Source organism: Gorilla gorilla, chromosome 15 (assembly GCF_029281585.2).
Source record: "Gorilla gorilla gorilla isolate KB3781 chromosome 15, NHGRI_mGorGor1-v2.1_pri, whole genome shotgun sequence".
In the NCBI taxonomy this organism is placed as follows: domain Eukaryota; kingdom Metazoa; phylum Chordata; class Mammalia; order Primates; family Hominidae; genus Gorilla; species Gorilla gorilla.
Window position 1 is genome coordinate 19479887 of NC_073239.2, and position 23098 is coordinate 19502984.

The following is a 23098-nucleotide window of genomic DNA, read 5'->3' on the forward strand; positions in this document are numbered from 1 at the left end:
GAAATATTCAAATTCAGAAAGAAAACCATTGTGTTTGGATCAGAGGCAAAACAGTATGAGACAAAGACATAGAAATGAGCTGTTCATACAGAGCCCTGAAAGGACCGTTATAAGTTTGATTTGGTTTTTAGGGCAACTGAAAACCTTTGGAGGATTTTTGTTGTTGTTGTTTGTTTGTAAAGCCAGGGTTTTACCATGTTGCCCAGGCTAGTGTTGAACTCCTTGGCTCAAGCGATCTGCCCCCACTTGGGCTCCCAAAGTGCTGGGATGGGCTACTGTGCCCTTTGGAGGATTTTTAAACAAGGTACTGTCATGATCTACTATATGTTAAAAAATATGCTGATTACTGGCTGGGCACAGTGGCTCATGCCTGTGATCCCAGCACTTTGGGAGGCTGAGATGGGTGGATCACTTGAGGTCAGATGTATGAGACCAGCCTGGCCAACTCGGTGAAACCCCATCTCTACTAAAAATACAAAAATTAGCCGGGTGTGGTGGTGGGCGCCTGTAATCTCAGCTACTGGGGAGAATCACTTGAACCCGAGGCAGAAGTTGCAGTGAGCCGAGTTTGCACCACTGCACTCCAGCCTGGGCAACAGAGTGAGACTCCATCTCAAAAAAATAAAAAAAAATGCTGAATACTGAGTGGAGACTATAAGGGCCAAGAGAATAATTAGGAAATGATTCCAGTAGTCCAGGTAAAACATACTATGGCTGGAACACAGGTGGTTGCAATGGAGATAGACGTGAACAAAATCAGGATGTATTTGAAGGTAAAGTTTACAGGGTATGCTGATGGGCTAGATGTGGAGAGATAAGAAAATCAGGCACGAGTACTAGGTTTTTGGCTAGAACTATTCGATGGATAGTGATGCCATTTTCAGAAATAGGAAATATATGGGGAAAAAAGGGTTTGGGGTTCAGCAATCAAAAGTTCTGTTAAAATTAAGCTATCTCTTTTTCTTTTCTTTTTTTTTTTTTAGAGACAGAGTCTCTCTGTTGCCCAGGCTAGAGTGCAGTGGCACTATCATAGTCATAGTTCACTGCAGCCTTGAACTCCTTTCCTCAAGGGATCCTTCTGCCGCATGGGGTGGGGAGCCATTGCGTAGGGCAAACTATCTTTTTTTTGATACTCAAGTAAAGATATAAATAACTGGATACATAATTCTGGAGATTCAGGGACGTTGGTTATTTCCACGGCTGGAAATAAGAACTGGGGAGTCATCAGTGTATAAAAATTACTTTTAACTAAGGCCCTGGATGAGTTTACCTGAGAAGAGAATATGGATAAACAAAAGAAGAGAGTATATACCCAACATCTGGAGCACTCCCATAGATATTAGGTATAGTAGGAGGAAAACAGAAAAAACAAGATCAGACCACACAGAAGTAAGAAATACAGGAAAGTGTGGTATCATAGAAGCCAAGAGGAGAAAGTTTTTTTTTTTGTTTTGTTTTGTTGTTTTTTTTTTTTTGTTTTGTTTTGTTTTTTGAGACAGAGTTTCGCTCTTGTTGTCAAGGCTGGATTGCAATGGCACAATCTGGGCTCACTGCAACCTCCGCCTCCCAGGTTCAAGCGATTCTCCTGCCTCAGCCTCCTGAGTAGCTGGGATTACACGCACATGCCACCACACCTGGCTAATTTTGTATTTTTAGTAGGGACGGGGTTTCTCCATGTTGGTCAGGCTGGTCTGGAACTCCTGACCTCATGTGATCTGCCTGTCTCAGCCTCCCAAAGTGCTGGGATTATAGTCGTGAGCCACTGTGCCCAGCCCTTTAATTTTGACACAGAAAAGAAAGTTTTTAAACAAAGGGTGGTCAGGTTTTTTTTTTTTTTCCCAAATGTTGGAAAGTTAAATAAAATGATATCAGAGAAGTGACCTTTGGAACACTTGGCAATGTCTGGAGACATTTTTGGTTATCATAATCAGGAGGGAGTTGCTACTGGCATCTATTGGATTGAGGTCAGGGATGCTGCTAAATATCCAACAATGCACAGAACAGCCTCCTTCAACAAAAAATTATCTGTCAATAGTTCTTTGGTCTGACTTAGAAAATTCATGCTGGCCGGGGCTCACACCCATAATCCCAACATTTTAGAAGGCCAAGTTGGGAGGATGGCTTGAGTTCAGGATTCATGATTAGCCTAGGCAACTTGGCAAAATGCCCTCACTATCAGACTTTTTTTTTTTTTTTTTTTTTTTTTTTTTAATAACAGGCTGGGCCTGCGATCCCAGCATTTTGGGAGGCTGAGGCTGGTGGATAACTTGAGGCCAGGAGTTTGAGACCAGCTTGACCAACATGGTGAAACTCCTTCTCTAATAAAAACACAAAAATTAGCCAGGTGTGGTGTGTGCACCTGTAATTCCATATACTCAGGGGGTTGAGGAGAATCGCTTGAACCCGGGAGGCGGAGGTTAACGTGAGCTGAGATAGCACCATTGCACTCTAGCCTGGGCAACAGGACAAGACTCCATTTCACAAAACAGCAGCAACAACAACAATGACAAGAAAAAACCCCCATAAAGAGTAGCTTAATAATATAGCCTAATCATAGAAGGTCTAATAATAAACATAGCCTGGCTAGGCCTGGTGTGGCTTACACCTGTAATCCCAGCACTTTGGGAGGCATAGATGGGAAAATTGCTTGAGTCCAGCAGTTCCAGACCAGCCAGGGCAACATAGAAAGACCTTGTCTCTACAAAAGATTGTTTTAAAAATTAAAACAAAACAAAACAAAACAAAAAACCGTAGCCTAACAAATAGAGGGCTTCTAAATTATACTTACGTTCAAATTAATACCTTAGCCGAATACTCAGTGTTATTTTGGGGGAGTTACTTAATCTCAGTGCCAGAGTTTCCTCCTTTGTAAAACAGGAATGAGATAATGGATTACAAAATGCTTAATTAGCCCAGTTCCTGGGAGAAGGTAAAGTCAATGAATGTTGTTACTACAATTGACTAGATAGGTTGAATATGGCCTGAAGGTTGCAGATTGCTCTTTACTTTTCTAGAACCTCCCCTATTCTCCCCAAACAATCCAATTATCTTTTAATATGTTCTTTCTAACCTGATATGAAACAAGAAATCAGATATCCACCCTTTTAAAAACTGGTTCTAAAATTAGTTCTAAATGGGTTTCTGCATGTTGATGGCTTAGAGGCTTTCTTAACTCCTAGATTCCCAGTTATGTTCCTGAAGGGTTTTTTTAGCCACTTGACAAAGAATAGGGAAGTCAATAATCATGTAATTATCAACCAAGATCAGCTAAATAAATCAATAATTTAAAGAATATAATCTTCATACTTTAGCAGTTTTGCCCCTATTAGGATATCACATCATTATTCAAAACAGTAATAGAACAACAATGTGATAGAGGCTAGGGAATCTGAAATAGGTCAAGTAAATATTACCATTGTTTCCCAGTATTAAATCTTCCAGCATTCCAATATCGGCCATGAGCAAATTTAGCTGCAGATAAGAATTACATTCCATTATCAGAGCGTTTAGCAGAGCGTTTAGCACAGTGAGTACTCATTGGCTCTGTATTGACTCTTGTTAACTCCCAAGCTCTAGAATGTTCTCATGCCTAGGCCCCATATCCTCTAGTATTCTAGAGGTATAGGACTGGATTATATGTGATATCAAGTCTTGCTTTTTTCACTCAAAGATATCTCTTCTAGTCTGGAGAGGTTAAAAAGAGGAAGTAACTTTTTAACAAGGATAACTGGGAGTTTTCCGACTGAATCCACAGAGCTTTTTAGAGGCTGGGTCTTAGATACAAACTTGCTCCCACCTACCACGGATAAGATCTTCAGAGGGGAAGACACTCATGGAAATAATTATGTCAAAAGATTGTCTTTAAATCTTGACCTAAAAGTATTATTGCATTTCCTGGATAATGTAGGGAAGGCAAAAATTTACTTACAAGGTGGTAGGATCTCCTCCATTAGATTATAAGTGCCACAGGGAAGGGATTTGTAGTGATATTGTCAGTACCCAGGCAAGTGCTAACACTTAGTGAGCTCTCAGTGTAGAATCTGTTTCAGTGTGTGCACTGGGGTTTAATAGTTGTGACCAAATTTTTAAAAACTAAAAAAAAATGGAATTAATTTGTGGGGGTATTTGTGTGACAGAATGTAGTTTGTTTAGCCCGTGGTTAATATTTAAATCTACAATCCACTGCTATTAAAAGAAGGAATCCTGTGATGGAATTCCAGCTATACTATTACTCCTAGTGTGATCTTGGAAAACTCAGCTTCTGCTTTGAAAAATGAGGAAAACATTTTCTATGAGCTCTGAAATTCTGTTTCTATGCCTAGTATATAACAGGTTCTCAATATTTGTTGAATAAGTGATTCTATATTGCACTCAAGATTCCCTATTTAATTAGTAAAAGTCTGAAAGATATTGCTCAAAAGCCTTTATTCTATCAAGTTAGCAAAATTTCTGAAAACTATTTCTTGGTAAACATTTTCAAACTTAGCAGTTTTAATCAAATATTTAATGAAATGAAAAACTTTATTTTTGTATATCTGATCACATAAGCAGCAAGTCTCCCCAATTCCTCAAGCACTTTAAATAATTTTGCCATATATCACTGATCAACTTTTAATGACTCAGCCTAAGAAATAAAAAATCAAGTATGAAACCAAATTATTGTACTTTGTACATTTGATTAGAAACCACATAAATTGAACCATACTAAATTGCTGATATTCAACGGTTTTTGACCTCCCCAAATGGCAATTTTTATATGGCTCACACTAAATATATTTAGCAATAAATAATGTGTTTTAAGAAATATTACAATAGGGTTTCTAAAGCCTCCCAATTCTCTCTTTTACTCTTATCATCTCCTGTCTGTTAGGGGTGTGGCAGGTATTTTTGGAAAATTTCACAATCTTATATCTTTCCTACATAACACAGGCAACTTGTAGTTTTAAAAGAGTATAAATTAGTAGTTTTGTTTTGGTAACTATCCTAAGGGGCTAGTAAGAATAATCAAACATTTTATTGAGAGAATATACTGTAAGTTCCTTAATGTTCCTCAATTGTTTAAGTCAGTGGTTCACAACCTTTAAAGTTCATGACAATCAGCAGAGAACTTGTTTCTGGGCCCTATCCCCAGAGATTCTGATTCAGTTTAGGTCGGGGTGGGACCCACGAATTTGACTTCCTAACACATTCACAAATTATGCTGATGCTGTGGGTACTAAAACCACTTTTAAGAACCACTGACCTGGGTATAGAAGAAACTATTTGTAACCAGGCTTTTTCTTCTTTTGGTCCTTAGGTAAATAAAACTCAAGTTGATGAGGTATGATTTTACCTTAAATCAAAACCATTTTTGGTAAAGTACTACCTTAGCTCTATTGTAAGGTAAGTGTAAATTAGATTTGCTTTGACTTAGTTGCTACAGATCACAATTATAGGACAACTAACTGAGGAATTTATTCACTTGTCCCTTCTTTTGAACCTCACTGTGCTCTGGCTTGCCAGGAGGTGCAAAGGTCTTCCCCGCTTTGCACTTGGCGCTCCAGGCCTGGGTCACTTCACTTGAGTTATCAGACGCAACGCGTCTAGTTTGACAAACTGCCGGAGGCTCCTGATAGAGAAGGGCGTGGGCGCCAATCTAGGAGACAAAGCCTGATCCGCTGCGGTGAGCCAACCCAAACCCATCCGCGGGTCTTCTTTCCAGAGACATTTTCCGAGCCGAGGGCGTCTCTGCAAGAGCGCTGCGGCCAGGTTCCGACGCGCCGGAGATCGCGCGACGAATCTGCGCCTCGAACCCTAGCTTTCCAGCAGTCGCCGGATTGCTGCTCCACAGGGAGCCAACGCGCCTGAGGACCAGCCCAGCCGGGGCTCTCTGCATCAGTAGGCTGTGCAGGCTGCGAGCTCGTTGACGCATCTTAGCCCACTCCCTTGTCCTCCCCGTTGGCGAAGATGTCCGCCAAGCCTGAAGTCGGCTTAGTGCGCGAGGCTTCTCGGCAGATCGTGGCCGGTGGTTCTGCAGGTAAGGCCACCCCGCCCTGCCCCGCCGGAGGCTAGTCGCTTTCCCCACCGCGTGTCCTGAAACCGTTTCCCAGACAGGTCTCCTTACTGAAGTTCTGCCCTCTTCCTCAAAATTCCGCGCTCCCGGAGCAGTGCTTGAGCCCTTAGAGGCGCGAGAGCAGAGGAGGCCGGGAGTTGATTGCGAGTAGTGTGTGCCCCAAGTAAAGTTGCTTCGGCGTCCGCGCCGGCCGCTCTCGGGTTCCCGGCATTGTCCGTTCCTAGACTGTAAAGCAAGTGGCAGAGCCCCAAGGGCAGCGACTTTGAGGCGATCTTTTTGCCTTGCTACCTATTTTACTTGAAAATGATCCAGTTCGGTCTGACTTAGTTTTATCAATTGTAGAGTCTTTCTTCAAGCTCGCTCAGGTCTTACATAAATCCTGCATTCCTCATCAAAGTACTTACAGGACTCCACAGGACTTCTTATTGCATACTGTGCTTGCTTGGGGATATTCGTGCCTTAAATAAGGATATTAAAATTAAATGCATATGTAACACACATAAACACCTTTGATATAATGGGCTCACGTTAATTTATAGAGTTATGCTGTGGGGAAAAAAATAAACCTTTAGAAAAAAATATTGTAATTAATCTTAGAAATACTTTTAAATGACTCCAGCCTGGGCGACAGAGCGAAACTCCGTCTCAAAAAAAAAAAAAAAAAAAAAAAAGAAATACTTTTAAATGTAGCTGGAGAAAGTTACTAACCACGAGATGTGTTATGTGCAAGTATTTTAAAGCTATTTTAAAATATAAATTATGATTTGGTTTAAAATTTAATCTTACAGTCATGCATTTTTATTATAAATATATAATTAAAATAATTGCCATAATTGGCTCATCACCAGAAAACATTTTATAAATCTAGCCATTCTTTCAATAAATTATATTATAGTAACTCTAATAAATCCTGTTAAGGCAATGACTAGAAAATGTTTAATGTTTAACTTCGACTAGTAAAAGTTTCTGTATTTTCAAACAAATTTGGACTTTTTGTAAGGGATTACTGCAAGTTATGAGTGGTTATCATTATGTCATGATCTACTTGCATCTCAGGAGTAACGTAAGCAGCCACATGTGTCACTTACAATCTGTACACTTTCTTAAAGATGGTATTTCATCAATAACACATTAGAGCCATTCATTGCTTACAGGAAATTGTAAAATCTTTCCCCTCCCCCTCCCCCTCCCCCTCCCCTCCCCTCCCCCCTTTTTCTTTTCTCCCCTTTTTCTTTTCGATGGAGTCTCTCTTTGTTGCCCAGACTGGAAGGCACCGGAGCTGGAGTGCCATGGCGTGATCTCAGCTCGCTGCACCCTCCGCCTCCCGGGTTCAAGCAATCCTCCCACCTCAGCCTCCTGAGTAGCTGGAATTACCGATGCGTGTCACCACGCCTGCTTTTTTTTTTTTTTTTAATTTTTTTGTAGAGATGGGCTTTCGCCATGTTGCCCAGGCTGGTCTCAACCTCCCGGGCTCAAGTGATCCTCCCACTGCAGCTTCCAGAGTAGCTGGGACTACAGGAGCCCACCACCATGCCCGGCTAGTTTTTTGGGGAGGTGGGGGAAGGGGATTTTTTTTTGTAGAGGCAGGGTTTCACCATGTTGCCCAGGCTGGTCTCCAATGCCTGGGTTCAAGCAATCTGACCCCCTTGACCTCCCAAAGTGGGGGGACTACAGGCGTGAGCCACCACCCGTTATTATAATGGCAGTGGCCCCACTGCTTGCTCTTTCAGTTTTCCAGTTGTGATGATGAATTTGCACCAATTTATTTACCATTTTTGGTCAAATTCCACAATGCCTAAGGTTCTGTCTTCTGTACCTGACTCGTTGATTTGTAGTCTATGACCCTGATGAAAGAAAACTCAGCTAGTCCAAAGAGAAAGTGAGGCCAATTGATTAACATCCTAAGCTAAGACTGATGACTCATAAGCACTTGTATGCTAATTTATATGATCATACTATGTATTAGGCACAGCTAAACTCAAAGAATGTTAAAAGTAGATCAAACTCGGCCAGGCGTGGTGTCTCATGCCTGTAATCCCAGCACTTTGTGAGGCTGAGGCAGGTGGATCACCAGGTCAAGAGATCGAGACCATCCTCCCCAACATGGTGAAACCCCGTTTCTACTAAAAATACAAAAATCAGCTGGGCTTGGTGGTGTGCGGCTGTAGTCCCAGCTACTTGGGAGGCTGAGGCAGGAGAATCGCTTGAACCCAGGAGGCGGAGGTTGCAGTGAGCAGAGATCGTGCCACTGCACTCCAACCTGGCGACAGAGCGAGACTCGGTCTCAAAAAAAAAAAGTAGATCAAACTCTGATCCTACTTACGCTGTTTTGTTGAGTGATAAGTATTTGGCATAAATATGTGTGATTCCATCATATATTCTTATAAATGTAACTAATATAAATGCAAATTAGGATATTTATAAGATAAAAAATAGCATAGTTGATTTATATAGTTAATACTATGGAGTTATTAATAAATGATTAGAGTAACTTATACTTTCATAATAGTAAAAAAGAATTATATTTTCTTTTACTTGGCCAAAAACATTTTCATAAAACTTTATCTTTATTGCACTGTAGTACATGTGGGCTAATCATATTATATATACTTGGTCAAGGGCCAGATAGAAATCAATACACAAGAGAGGAAGAATTTTCATAAAAACAGAAAATAGATTTGAATCTCTGGCACTGGAGTTCTAATCACTGATATTGTCCATGAATACAACACTTCTGTGTGTGTGTGTGTGTGTGTGTGTGTGTGTGTGTGTGTGTGTGTGTTATGACCTTTTGTTTGTAAAGGCTAAAGATACATTCTGGCTTTCTTAGGTGAAAAAGAAAAGAAACTGGGAGGTTTATTGGAGAGATACCAGGGTATCTCGTGGAATTCAAGGTCTGGGATGCATTCCTGGAACAAACTGGAATAAGGGGCTGGAGTGCTGAGGATAACTCAGGAAGTGAAGTCTCTCCATCTCTTCTCTTTTAATAGTCAAGTGTTCCTAAGGCAGCAGGGAGGCAGGTAATAATAGGGCCACAAGTATTACTACTACACCTGTCGGGATGGCTTGCAAGACTTCCACAGACACTCGCCTAGTAAGGAGTAAGCAGGCCCAAATGCAGTCAGATAGTTTATTAGTTATACAGACAGCAAAAGCAAGACATCATGGTGCCAGCTCCCTGTGCCCATAGCACCACAGTCAGCACTGAACAGAAGAGACCAGAGGATAGGTGAGATGAGTGGGTCACTCTGCTGTTAAGGATCTACCTCTAAACCACAGCCACGTAGTTTTATAGACTTAATGTTGAGATCTGCAGCTGTAACCTACATGGGGGTAAGGTGGAAAGTCTTGCGTTCAACTGAAACTAGGGAGAGGGATGAGAAGCGGCCTTGTGGCAGTCTTCCACAAGATAGCAGCTCCTCCCCAGGCTGCTTATCTACCCTTTCACTTGGAGAAATCACAGGGCATTCTGCCAAGACTCAGGCCAGACTATGGTCTAACCTTGCCTGCCTGGTCCGTGTGAAGATATAAGAGGTTGTCAGAGTGCCACACTGTGAAGCTATTTCCTTGTGCTCCCTTGGTGTCCTCCTCAGTCCTCTTTCTCACAGTTGACTGCTGGGTTTTTTGTTGTTGTTGTTCTTTAGTCTGTGTATCAGAATGTGATCCCCAACAGCTTCTATGTATATATGCTCTTGACTTCTTTTTCCTGGAGAGAGTGAGAGACTAACTTGCTTTTTTTTTCGGTTCTAGTCCAAAATCCTGGGGAAAGACTAAAAATAACCCAGCATTAGTAGGGGCCCACCTCTGTACCAATCAACTGTAGCTAATCCCTATGCAGATTGGTGGGGCAGGTGAGGTGGGGAACCTCAGGGGAGATTATTTTCCAGAGAAACTAGATACACCATGAAATGGGCAATAGGTATTTTCTATAACGATATAGGTCTGTCTTTTATAAGAAGATGGTTTGTAATATTTTCATTTAAAAGACTAAAGAGATTGATGCACTGACAGTTGCCTGGACAATACATTACACATCAGAAGAAACTGATGCATACATCTAAAGATTGGTCTTTACATGTAAATTTAAAGATTCAGGTGAGAGAATCACAGAAGCCAATAATGAGAGAGTCAGAGAAACCAATGATGAGAGCTTCAGGAAGATCAACAAAGACCAGCATTGCAGAGGGGTTAAAGATGAGAATGAGAAGAGGTTACTGGATCAGACCCTTGGTACTCAAAATATGGTCTATGGATGAGCTGCAGGAAGGAGTATGGTAGCATCTGGAAGTTTGTTGAAAATGTAGGATCCCAGGCCTCACCTACTGTAACTGCCCCAGCAGGTTCACCTTGCCTGCTGCCTAGACCGAGCCGATTTATCAAGACGAGAGAATTGCAATAGAGAAAGAGTAATTCACTCAGAGCCAGCTGTGTGGGAGACTGGAGTTTTATTGTTACTCAAATCAGTCTCCCCAAGCATTGCGGGGGTGGGGGGAGCGGTGCAGCCAGAGAGTCAGGAGTGCTGATTGGTCAGGTCGGAGATGAAATCATACGGAGTCGAAGCTGTCTTATGCTGAGTCAGTTCCTGGGTGGGGGCCACAAGATCACAAGAACCAGTTAGATCTAGGTGATGCCAGCTGATCCATCAAGTGCAGGGTCTGCAAAATATCTCAAGCACTGATCTTAGGCTTTACAATAGTGATGTTATCCTCAGGAGCGACTTGGGAAGGGTCAGAATCTTGTAACCTCCAGCTGCATGACTCCTAAACCATAATTTCTAATCTTTTGGCTAATTTGTTAGTCCCACAAAGGCAGTCTAGTCTCCAGGCAAGAAGGGGTTCTGTCTTGGGAAACGGCTGTTACCATCTTTGTTTTAAACTGTAAACTATAAATGAAGTTCCTCCCAAAGTTAGTTTGGCCTATACCCAGGAATGAACAAGGACAGCTCGGAGGTTAGAAGCAAGATGGAGTTCGTTAGGTCAGATTTATTTCACTGTCTCAGTTACAATTTTGCAATGGCAGTTTCACTACCATATCGGAATCTGCGTTTTTGGAAGGGCCCCAAGTCATTGATTTGCACTTTAAAGTTTAGAAGCACTGTGTAGAAGACCTTTGAGAAAAAAAAGACTCTATAGAGGGGGAAGGTCAAAGCCAAATTGCGCAAGTGAAATCTTTCTTGGTTTTCACTGCTGACCAGACAGAAGAACGAATTTCATACTCCCTGTTATATGCCCTCAATTTAGCTTTCAGTCTTATTTTTCAACCCTCTCCTACACATTTTGTTCAGTTTCTGCTGAACAGGTCTGCTGGCAATTCTTGACTGTTACCAGTACTTTACACCTTTATTCCTGATCCCCTAGAATGTCTTACCCCTTACTTTTTTTTTTTTGAAGCTAATATTTTTATTTGTATGGAGATAAGGGAACAATCTGATTCATCAGGTTTTCTTAACTGAAAGACTAGAGGCTTTCGATCCCTGTTAGAATATATAGCAGGATTAGAGGTAACTGGTGAGATATTGTGCCAAATAAAATACAAATATTTCCTCTCACTAATTGTTTGCCTAATGGCTTCAAAACACCTACAAAGAACTTTCCTAGCTTCATCAAGAAGATATATCTCTACCTATTGAAATTCCATCCATTTTCCAAGGCCCAGATTGAAAATGATTTTCTGCATACCCAGCTTTAACATTTTCATTAGCATATGAATGATGCAAATAATAAAATAAGCTAATATTTATTGAGTAAATACTAAATGCCGGATCCAGTTCTAAGCTTTACATGTGTTAACACTTTTAATCCTTACCACAACTTCACAAGGCAAGCACTATTATAATCCCCACTTACAGACGAAGAAACTGATGTGCAGGGGAATAATGAACATGCCATAGTTGCACATACATGCAACCATTTCTATAGGAGTTGGAAAGACGAAGTCAAGTCTACTCTTATAATCTCTGTAGCTGTAATTAGTTTACATTCCTTAAAATAACTGTTTTACCTACAAATACAATCCATACAGACTTTCCATTAAGTAGTACCTTGCTCACTCCAAATCATTTCATCTATCTAGGCAAACATTATCCTTTAGCCAAGAGAAAATTTAGTTATTTTACTTCTCCATCCATTCAGGGCCTCTACATGTAGTTGGACACATTGTGGACTGAAAAAGGGCTCTGGACATGAGAGCAAGTAGGAATTGAAATCTAGCACATGCTCTGCTCCGTGATTTGTGCATCCTAGAACAGACGTGTTCACTTGGGGGAAGGGACACCTTTTTCTGTTTCTCACAAAGACACCAAATGGATTGACATAAGGTCTGACAGAATTCCCCTAAACATGTTAGGGCTCCCAAGATCTCTGGTCTCAGCAGCCCCTGCATATGACATCATTACTCTGTCTGCATATCAACAGGGCTCTAGGAGGCTCCCCTGTCATGTACTTGATCAACTCTAACTTGGAGCTAGGAGCATGGGTCCATCTCAGACTTTCCCATTCTTCCTAATGATCAGTTTGGACCCTTCCCTGTGTTCCCAAAGACCACGGGGTAGTTCTTATTTCCCATGTCATATAGGATCAGGCCCACTCAGATGGTCATTCTCCCCAGACTCTCACAGGGATTTTGTACCCAACCTCAGAACCTCCCAGGGTCTGTGACAATGTTATCTTAGCCCCCTGAGTGGTCCTGCTCTTGCTAGGACCTGTCAGGCTTCCTCCTGAGGTCACTCCTAGGCCTTGTCCACACTGAATTTTCTTCCATAGTGGCAACTCTAGGACCCTCCTCCTGCCTCCCAGAATCTTTTACTCATATTCCCCAAAGTCTGCCAGTCCCACTCTGAATGCCTTCTACAGCATTATCACCTTCTGTATATCATGCATGTGAGATCACCATCCTGGCAAGACTGACTTATTTTCCAAAATTCCCAGGTTGCTGTTTCATCCTTTCCAGCCTTACCTTAGTCCCTGGTATCTTTTTTTTTTTTGAGACGGAGTCTCGCTTTGTCACTCAGGCTGGAGTACAGTGGCGCGATCTTGGCTCACTGCAACCTCAGCCTTCTAGGTTCAAGCGATTCTTTTGCCTCAGCCTTCTGAGTAGCTGGGATTATAGGCACCCACCACCATGCCTGGCTAATTTTTATATTTTTAGTAGAGATGAGGTTTCGCCATGTTGGCCAGGTTGGTCTCAAACTCCTGAACTCAAGTGATCCGCCCGCCACAGCCTCCCAAAGTGCTGGGATTACAGGCGTGAGCCACTGCACCCAGCCAGTCCCTGGTGCTTATAAGCACATCTCCATCAATTACTCTGTTTTTACTTTGTGCATCTCCCTGCAGTTCATTGCTTTCATTTAAATTCATTGTTTTAGTTCAAAGTTTTCTGGAAACAAGTTTTCCAGTCTTGCACTAAACACAGTTCAAGTACTTTGTGTAGTGTTATCTCATTAATCACCTTCAAAGAGTCAAATAAGAGTGAAATGAAAGACTTTTTTGAGGGAGGGAAATATGGAATTAATGAATAGGCTTTTGGGAGATTAATTATCTGAGAGTATATGCAAATGCTGTGATATTTTAATAGGGAGAGAGTCCAAGGCTTTTAACCTGAAAAGGCTAATAAAAAGATATAGGATGTTTTCAAATTTCTTACATATCTTCATTTTCACAAGATTACTCCTTTTTCTTACTCTAATAGTTAAAATACAGTTAAAATAGATGCCTTAATAGTATGTATACTAGAAGTCCTTTGGATTTTAATTTGAACTACGTAATAAAAGGGCTGATACACCAGGGGGTAATCAAGGTTAAAATTATGATCAAGGAAAATTCTTTTGCAAAATGGTGCAAAGGGGATGCACGTGTGATTTGGATAAATGGCACCTTTGGAAATTCAGGATTTGGGAAACTGTAATTGTTTGATAATAAATAGCAGGTTGTACTGAAACAGGTGAGCCTTTATGACACATCAAAGGGTGGCTGGAACCCATTATCTGGGTAATTAGGGAGAAAAAAATAACCCTTATTTCAAGCACATAGGAGGAAGCAACCCTATTGCTCAAATTAATTATAAAATACCTTTAAAGGATGTATTTTAAGTAAAATGTAATCTTGTCTCTATTTAAGAAAATCTAGTTCTCAAAAATCAGAATTTAAGAACAAACAAAATATGAGTTGCATACCACATTTTAAAGGATTTCTTATTTTACTCTACCTTCCTGAAAGACGTTTTAAAAGTGTAACTACCCTTAATATGTGGCTATATGATTCAACTGACATAAAACTTAAAACAACTTTCATACAATATTTTAAAAACATGTGGTTAAACCAGCCCTTCCTCACCTCCCTTTTGCCCCCAGCCTTGACTACAGCTTCTTAGGGTATTGAGAACCAGGTGTTTCAGAGTATAGCAAGTAGGGGCTCAGAAATGTTTGTTGATCATATTAACAAATAAATATGAAAAGTCCAAGCCATAGAATATTCTTAGGTTCCTGCTCTGAAGACAGAAAAATATTCAGGGATTCTAGTCATTGGATAATACTTACAACAATACTGTATAAATGATTTATACATTTTAAAGTGTTATCATTCTACTCTGCTATCAAACATTGAATTTATTCCTTCTCTCTTCCTGTATGTTATACACTTTAACCCACTTTTATTCATCCTCCCCACTCCTCCCAACTCACCCTTCCCTGGTGGTATCTTTAAAATGGCAATGAATGAAAGGAACCAGGTTTAAAGGTGCAGGATTTTTACAGTTGTACTAGATTTTGCTCGATTTTTCTTACCAATTTCCTTTTTTTTGTTTTCATTCTCATATTGTTATTGTATCTAAATTGGAAGATAGTTATTTTCCAAGTGATTAATATCTTTATTATGTTTGTGTCAATTATTTTGACACTTTGATGTTATCATGGTTTATACACATTGAAAATATTCTCTCAGATATGTATTTTTTCATTATTATCTGTAGTCCTTGTATAAATTTGCTGGGGTTGCCAGAAAAATGCACCACAAACTGGGCAGCTTAAACAACAGAAATTTCTTTTTATTTATTTATTTATTTATTATTATTATACTTTAAGTTTTAGGGTACATGTGCACAATGTGCAGGTTAGTTACATATGTATACATGTGCCATGCTGGTGCGCTGCACCCACTAACTCTTCATCTAGCATTAGGTATATCTCCCAGTGCTATCTCTCCCCCCTCCCCCCACCCCACAACATTCCCCAGAGTGTAATGTTCCCCTTCCTGTGTCCATGTGTTCTCATTGTTCAATTCCCACCTATGAGTGAGAATATGCAGTGTTTGGTTTTTTGTTCTTGCGATAGTTTACTGAGAATGATGATTTCCAATTTCATCCATGTCCCTACAAAGGACATGAACTCATCATTTCTTATGGCTGCATAGTATTCCATGGTGTATATGTGCCACATTTTCTTAATCCAGTCTATCATTGTTGGACATTTGGGTTGGTTCCAAGTCTTTGCTATTGTGAATAATGCCACAATAAACATACGTGTGGATGTGTCTTTATAGCAGCATGATTTATAGTCCTTTGGGTATATACCCAGTAATGGGATGGCTGGGTCAAATGGTATTTCTAGTTCTAGATCCCTGAGGAATTGCCACACTGACTTCCACAATGGTTGAACTAGTTTACAGTCCCACCAACAGTGTAAGAGTGTTCCTATTTCTCCACATCCTCTCCAGCACCTGTTGTTTCCTGACTTTTTAATGATCGCCATTCTAACTGGTGTGAGATGGTATCTCATTGTGGTTTTGATTTGCATTTCTCTGATGGCCAGTGATGGTGAGCATTTTTTCATGTGTTTTTTGGCTGCATAAATGTCTTCTTTTGAGAGGTGTCTGTTCATGTCCTTCGCCCACTTTTTGATGGGGTTGTTTGTTTTTTTCTTGTAAATTTGTTTGAGTTCATTGTAGATTCTGGATATTAGCCCTTTGTCAGATGAGTAAACCCTAGAAGAAAACCTAGGCATTACCATTCAGGACATAGGCATGGGCAAGGACTTCATGTCTAAAACACCAAAAGCAATGGCAACAAAAGCCAAAATTGACAAATGGGATCTAATTAAACTAAAGAGCTTCTGCACAGCAAAACTACCATCAGAGTGAACAGGCAACCTACAAAATGGGAGAAAATTTTCAGAAATTTCTTCTTTCATCGGCAGGGTTGGCTCCTTCTGGAGGCAGTGAGGGAGAATCTGACCCACGCCTCTCTCCTAGCTTCTGGCAGTTGCCAGCAATGCTTGGTATTCCTTGGCTTGTGGACACATTACTCCAATCTCTGCCTCCCTCATTACTTGGTGTTCTCTCCCTATCTTTTAAATTTTTTTTTTTAATATTACATTTCTTTTTTTTTTTGAGACGGAGTCTCGCTCTGTCGCCCAGGCCGGAGTGCATTGGGGTGATCTTGGCTCACTGCAAGCTCCGCCTCCCGGGTTCACACCATTCTCCTGCCTCAGCCTGCCGAGTAGCTGGGACTACAGGTGCCCACCACCATGCCCGGCTAATTTTTTGTATTTTTTTTAGTAGAGACGGGGTTTCACCATGTTAGCCAGGATGGTCTCGGTCTCCTGACCTCGTGATTCGCCCACCTCGGCCTCCCAAAGTGTTGGGATTACAGGCGTGAGCCACCGCGCCTGGCCGTTCTCTCCCTATCTGTCACTATCTTTGTGTCCCTCTTCTTATAAGGACACGAGTCATTGGATTAGGATTCACTGTAATCCAATATGACCATATTTTAACTTGATTACATCCTTAAAGATCCTATTTCCAAATAAAGTCACATTCACAGGTACCAGGAGTTAAAACTTCAACATATCTTTTTCTGGGACCAACCCACAACAGACATTCTATTGTATTTTTCTCATATTGTGTTTCTCAGATTTATAGTCCATATCTCAAGCTATGGTCCTGTGTTCCTCCTTTCATGGTCAACCTTTCTGAAAAGTTCCTCACTCAGTCTTCAACCTGCTATAATTGGCATATCCATGTTTACCTTTATGCCGAAACTGTTAACTGCTATTTTTCATCCCTAATTTTATCTAATCTTTGCAGAATTTCACGTCGCTGATCAGTTTTTCCCTTTAAAGTTGTCTCTGTGATTGATTTTTACCCTCTTCTTTTTATCTGGTCACTCTTTTTTCATTTGTGCAAATTTATGGAATATATGAGAAATTTTTTACATGTATGTAATGAATAGTGATCAACTCAGGATATTTAGGGTGTCTATTACTCAAATATAATACATTTTAAGTATAGTCATCCTACTCTGCTATGAGACATTGAATTTATTTCTTCTCCTCCCCCCTACCCCCTCCACCTCCCCCCCCTTTTCCCCACCCCCTTCCTCTTTCTCCTCCTCCTCCTCCTCTTCCTCCTTCTTTCTTTCTTTGAGATGACATCTCACTCTGTTGCCCAGGCTGGAGTGCAGTGGCATCATCTTTGCTCACTGCAACCTCTGCCTCCTGGGTTCAAGCGATTCTCCTGCCTCAGCCTCCTGAGTAGCTGGGATTGCAGGCACGTGCTGCCAGGCCCAGCTAACTTCTGTATTTTTAGTAGAGACAGCGTTTCACCATGTTGGCCAGGCTGGTCTCGAACTCCTGACCTCAAGTGGTCTGCCCACTTCAGCCTCCCAAAGTGCTGGGGTTACAGGCGTGAGCCACCGCACCTGGCCTGAATTTATTTCTACGATCTCACTGTATGTTTGTACTCTTTAACCTACTTCTCTTTATCCTTGCCCTCCTGCCTCTCTCACCCTTCCCAGCCTCTGTTATCTATTTTTCTACTCTACTTCCATGCATTCAAATGTTTTAGCTCCCACATATAAGTGAGAGCATGCAATATTTGTCTTTTTATGCCTGGCTTATTTCTCTTAAGATAACAACCTCCAGTTTCATCCATGTTGCTGCAAATGACATGATTTTAATATTTTTTAATCGCCAAATAGTATTTCATTGTCTATAAATACCACATTTTCTTTATCCAGTCATCTTTTCATGGGCACTTTGGTTGATTCCATGTGTTTGCTATAGTGAATAGTGCTGCAATAAACATGCAAGTGCAGCTATCACTTTGATATGTGGATTTCATTTCCTCTGGGTAGATACCCAGTAGTGGAATTGCTGGATCGAGTGGTAATTCTATTTTTAGTTTTTTTTGTGTGAAATCTCTGTATGGTTTCCATAGTGGCTATACTAGTTTACATTCTCATCAACAGAGTGTAAGTTCTTTTTGCTCTGCATGCTCAACAACATCTGTTAATTTTGTCATTTTAATAATAACCATTCTAACTGGGGTGAGATGATATCTCATTGTGGTTTTGATTTGCATTTCTCTGATGATTAGTGATGCCGACCATTTTTTCATATATGTATTTGTATGTCTTCTTTTGAGAAATGTCTATTCGTGTACTTTGCCTACTTTTTAATGACATTATTTATCTTTGTCCTTTTGAGTTGTTTGAGTTTCTTATATATTCTGGATATTAGTTGCCTGTTGGATGAATAGTTTGCAAATATTTTCTCTCATTCAACATGTTGTCTCTTCACTGTTGATTATTTCTTTTGCTATGTAGAAGCTTTTTAGTTTAAGTCCTATTTGTCTATTTTTGTTTCTGTTGCCTGTACTTTTGAGGTATTCGTCATAAATTCCTTGCTGAAACCAATGTCCGGGAAAGTTTTCCCTAGGTTTTCTTCTAGTATTTTTATAGTTTTGGGTCGTATATTTAAGTGTTTAATCCATTTTGAGTTGATTTTTGTATATTGTGAGAGAAAGGGGTTCATTTCATTCTTCTGCATGTGGTTATCCAATTTTCCTAGTACCATTTTTTGAAGAGCATATTCTTTCCCCACCCAGAGCCTCTTGTCAGCATTGTCAAAGATGAGTTGGCTGTAAATATGTGGATTTATTCCTAGTTTCTCTATTCTGTTCCATTTGTCTATATGTCTCTTTATATACCAATACCATACTGTTTTGGTTACTATAGCCTTGTATTGTATTTTGAAATCAGGTAATGTGATGCCTCAGCTTTGTTCTTTTTGCTCAGGATTGCTTTGTCTATTTTGCCTCTTTTTTGATTCCCTATGGATTTTAAGATTTTTTTTTTCTGTTCCGTGAAGCCAAATTTTTGATAGGGATTGCACTGAATCTGTAGATTGCTTTGGGCAATCTTGTCATTTTATTGTTACTAATTCTTCTCATCCATGAGCATAGGATTTTTTTTCCATTTGTTTGTGTCATCTTTAATTTCTTTTACAGTGTTTTATAGTTTTCCTTGTATAGATCTTTTACCTCTTTAATTATATTTACTTCCAGGTATTTTATATATTTTATAGCTATTGTAAATGGGATTGCCTTCTTGATTTCTTTCTTGGCTAGATAACTATTAGTGTATAGAAATGCTACTGATTTTTGTATGTTGGTTTTGTATCCTGAAAGTTTACTACATTCATTTATCAAATCTAACAGTTCTTTGGTGGAATCTTTAAGTTTTTTCTAGATACAAGATTATATCATCAGAAAATAGGGACACTGTGACTTCCTCTTTTCCAATCTGAATGCCTTTTATTTCTTTCTCTTGGCTGATTGCTTCGGTTAGGACTTCCAGTACTATGTTGGATAGGAGTTGTAAAAGTGGGCGTCCAGAACCAGTGTTCTGGTTCTTAGAGGAAAGGCTTTTAACTTTCTGCTATTCAGTATGATACTAGCTATGAGTTTGTCATACATGACCTTTATTTTTTTGAGGTATGTTCCTTCTATGCCTAGTTATTAAGAATTTTTATCAAGAAAGTATGGTGAATTTTGTAAAATGCTCTTTCTGCATCTATTGAGATGATCATATGGTTTTTGTCCTTCATTCTGTTGAGGTGATAGAACTTGATCATTGATTTGCGTATGTTGAACTATTCTTGCATCCCTGGAATAAATCCTATTTGATAATGGTGTATTATCTTTTTGATGTGCTGCTGGTTTCAGTTTGCTTGTATTTTGTTGAGGATTTTTATGTCTATGTTCATTAGGGACATTGGCTTGTAGTTTACTCTTTTTGTTCTGTACTGGTTTTGGTATCAGGGTGATACTGGTCTCATAGAATGATAGGGAGAATTACCTCCTCTTCATTTTTTTTGCAATAGTTTCAGGAGAATTGGTATTAGTTTTTCTTTGTATGTTTGGTAGAATATGACTGTGAATTCAGCAGGTCCTTTTTGTCATTGTTGTTGTTGGGAGACTTTTTATTACTGATTCAGTCTTGCTACTTGTTATTGTTCTGTTCATGTTTTCTATCTTTTCTTGATCCAATCTTTGTATGTTGTATGTTTACAGGAATTTATCAATTTCCTCTAGTTTTCCAATTTGTCACCATTTAGTTATTTACAGTCTCTGATGATCTTTGGTATTTCTGTTGTATCAGTTGTAATGTTTCATTTTTGATTTTTGATTTTGTATATTTGGATCTTCTCTCTTCTTGGTTAGTCCAGCTAAGTGGTTTATCAATTTTATTTATCCTTTGAATAGCCAACTTTTTGTTTTGTTTATCCTTTATATTGTTTTCTTAGTCTCTATTTCATTTAGTTCTGCTCTGTTTTTTATTATTTCTTTTCTTCTGCCAATTTTGGGTTTAGTTTGTTCTTGCTTTTCTAGTTCCTTGAGGTGCACTGTTAAATTGTCAACTTGTAGTCTTTCTGCTTTTTTTGCTGTAGTTATTCAGTGCTATAAGCTTCCCTCTTAGCATTGCTTTTGCTGTATCCCATGGGTTTTGGTACGTTGTGTTTCCATTTTCATTTGCTTCAAGGAATTCTTCCATTTCCATCTAAATTATTCATTGACTCAAGTGGTCATTCAGGAACATGTTGTTCAGCTTCCATGTATTTGAATAGTTTCAAAAGTTCCTCTTACTATTGATTTCTAATTTTATTCCATTGTGGTCTGAGAAGATACTTGATATGATTTTTTTTTTTCCTTTTTGAGTCAGAGTCTTGCTCTGTCACCCAGGCTGGAGTGCAGTGGCACTATCTTGGCTCACTGCAACCTTTATTTTCCTGGGTTCAAGCAATTCTCGTGCCTCAGCCTCCCAAGAAGCTGGGATTACAGGCATGCACCACCACGCCCAGTTAATTTTTTTGTGTGTTTTTAGGAGAGATAGCGTTTCCCCATGTTGGCCAGGCTGGTCTCAAACTCCTGGCCCCAAGCAATCCACCTGCCTTGGCCTCCCAGAGTGCTGGGATTACAAGCGTGAGCCACCGTGCTGGGCGTGATATGATTTTATTTTTAAAAATTTGTTGTGACTTGTTTTGTGGCGTAACATATGGTCTATCCTGGAGAATGTGCCATGTGTGGCTGAAAAGAATGTATCTTCAGCACTTGTTGGATATAATGTTTTGTAAATATCTGTTAGGTCCATTTGATCTAATGTGCAGTTTAAATTCAATGTTTCTTTGTTGATATTTTGTGTAGATGATCTGTCTAGTGATGAAAGTAGGGTGTTGAAGTCTTCCACTGTGATTGTGTTGGAGTCTATCTCTCTCTTTAGATCTAGTCTTATTTGCTTGATGAATCTGGGTGCTTCAGTATAGAGTGCACATATATTTAGAATTGTTATATCCTCTTGTTGGATTGATCCCTTTATCATTACATAATGACCATCTATGTCTTTCTTTTACTCTTCTTGACTTAAAGCCTGTTTTAGCTGATATAATTGTAGCTACTCCTGCTCACTTTTGGTTTCTGTTTGTCTGGAGTGTCTTTTCCTATTCCTTTACTTTTAGTGTATATGTGTTTTATTGATAAGTTGAGTTTCTTGTAAGCAGTATATAGTTGGAAGATAGTTTTTAAAAAATCTGTTTAGCCGTTCTGTATCATTTATGTGGATTATTTAATGTTTATGTTCAAGATTATTATTGATATTATTGATATGTGAGGCTTTGTTCTTGTCATATTGTTTTCTGTTTGCTTTGTATACTCTTTGTTCCTTTCTTTTTCTCTTATTATTTTAATTAATTAATTTTATTTTCCCAATCTTTAGAACCTGTGAATCTTTTATTATTTGTCATTGCGGTTTGGTGAATTTCTGTAGTAATACCATTTAATTCTTTTCTCTTCCTCTTTTGTGTGATTGCTTTACTAGTGAGTTTTATACTTTCGTGTATTTTTTTTTTTTTTTTTTTTGAGATGGAGTCTCACTCTGTCACCCAGGCCGGAGTGCAGTGGTGCAATCTCAGCTCACTGCAACCTCCGCCTCCTGGGTTCAAGTGATTCTCCTGCATCAGCCTCCTGAGTAGCTGGGGTTACAGACATGCACCACCATGCTCAGCTAATTTGTGTATTTTTAGTAGAGACGGGGTTTCGTCATATTGGCCAGGCTGGTCTCAAACTCCTGACCTCAGGTGGACCACTCATCTCAGCCTCCCAAAGTGCTAGGATTACAGGCATGAACCATCAGGGCTGGGCTACTTTTGTGTATTTTTGTGATGGTAAATCTAATCTTTTCACTTCCAGGTTTAGGACTCCCTTGACCATTTCTTCTAGGTCCAGTCTAATGGTAATAAATTCCTTCAGCATTTGCTTGTCTGGGAATGCCTTTATTTCTCCTTCATTTAGGAAGAATAATTTTGCTATAATTTTGCTGGGTATAGTATTCTAGGGTGAAAGTTTTTTGGGTTTTATTTTGTTTTTCTCTTGCCACTATCACTATATCATGCCATTCTCTTCTGGCCTATAAGGTTTCTGCTAAGAAATTCACTGTTAGTTTGATGGAGTTTTCTTTATAGATGACTAGAAGATTTTCTCTTGTTATTTTTAGAATTATCTTTTTATCTTTGACTTTAGACAGTCTGATTATAATGTGCTGTGAAAACTTTTTGGCATTGTATCTTCCTAGGTATTGTTGAGCCACCTGTATCTGAATATCCTCTTGCTAGACTTACATCTCCTGCTAGACTTATTTTATTTTGTTAAATAAGTTTTCTAATCTTTTCTTTGTTTCTTTGTCCTCTAGGATACTGATAATTTATAAATTCAGTCACTGTAT

General features: G+C 39.5%; 1 protein-coding gene across 4 annotated transcripts in view; it reads left to right on the top strand.

Moving 5' to 3' along the window:
• Positions 1-3493: 3493 nt before the first annotated feature.
• Positions 3494-23098, top strand: part of SLC25A21 (solute carrier family 25 member 21) — a 498283-nt gene continuing 478678 nt past the window's right edge. The window contains exons 1-3 of one of the 4 annotated variants that reach the window (XM_055361151.1): positions 3494-3526; positions 5297-5382; positions 5503-6016. In XM_055361151.1, coding sequence (XP_055217126.1) covers positions 5947-6016 — 70 coding nt within the window. In that variant the 5' untranslated portion in view covers positions 3494-3526; positions 5297-5382; positions 5503-5946. Of the gene's footprint in view, positions 3527-5138; positions 6017-23098 lie in introns of those variants that run through there. The other 3 variants (XM_055361149.1, XM_055361150.2, XM_055361152.2) reach the window with 3 other exon arrangements.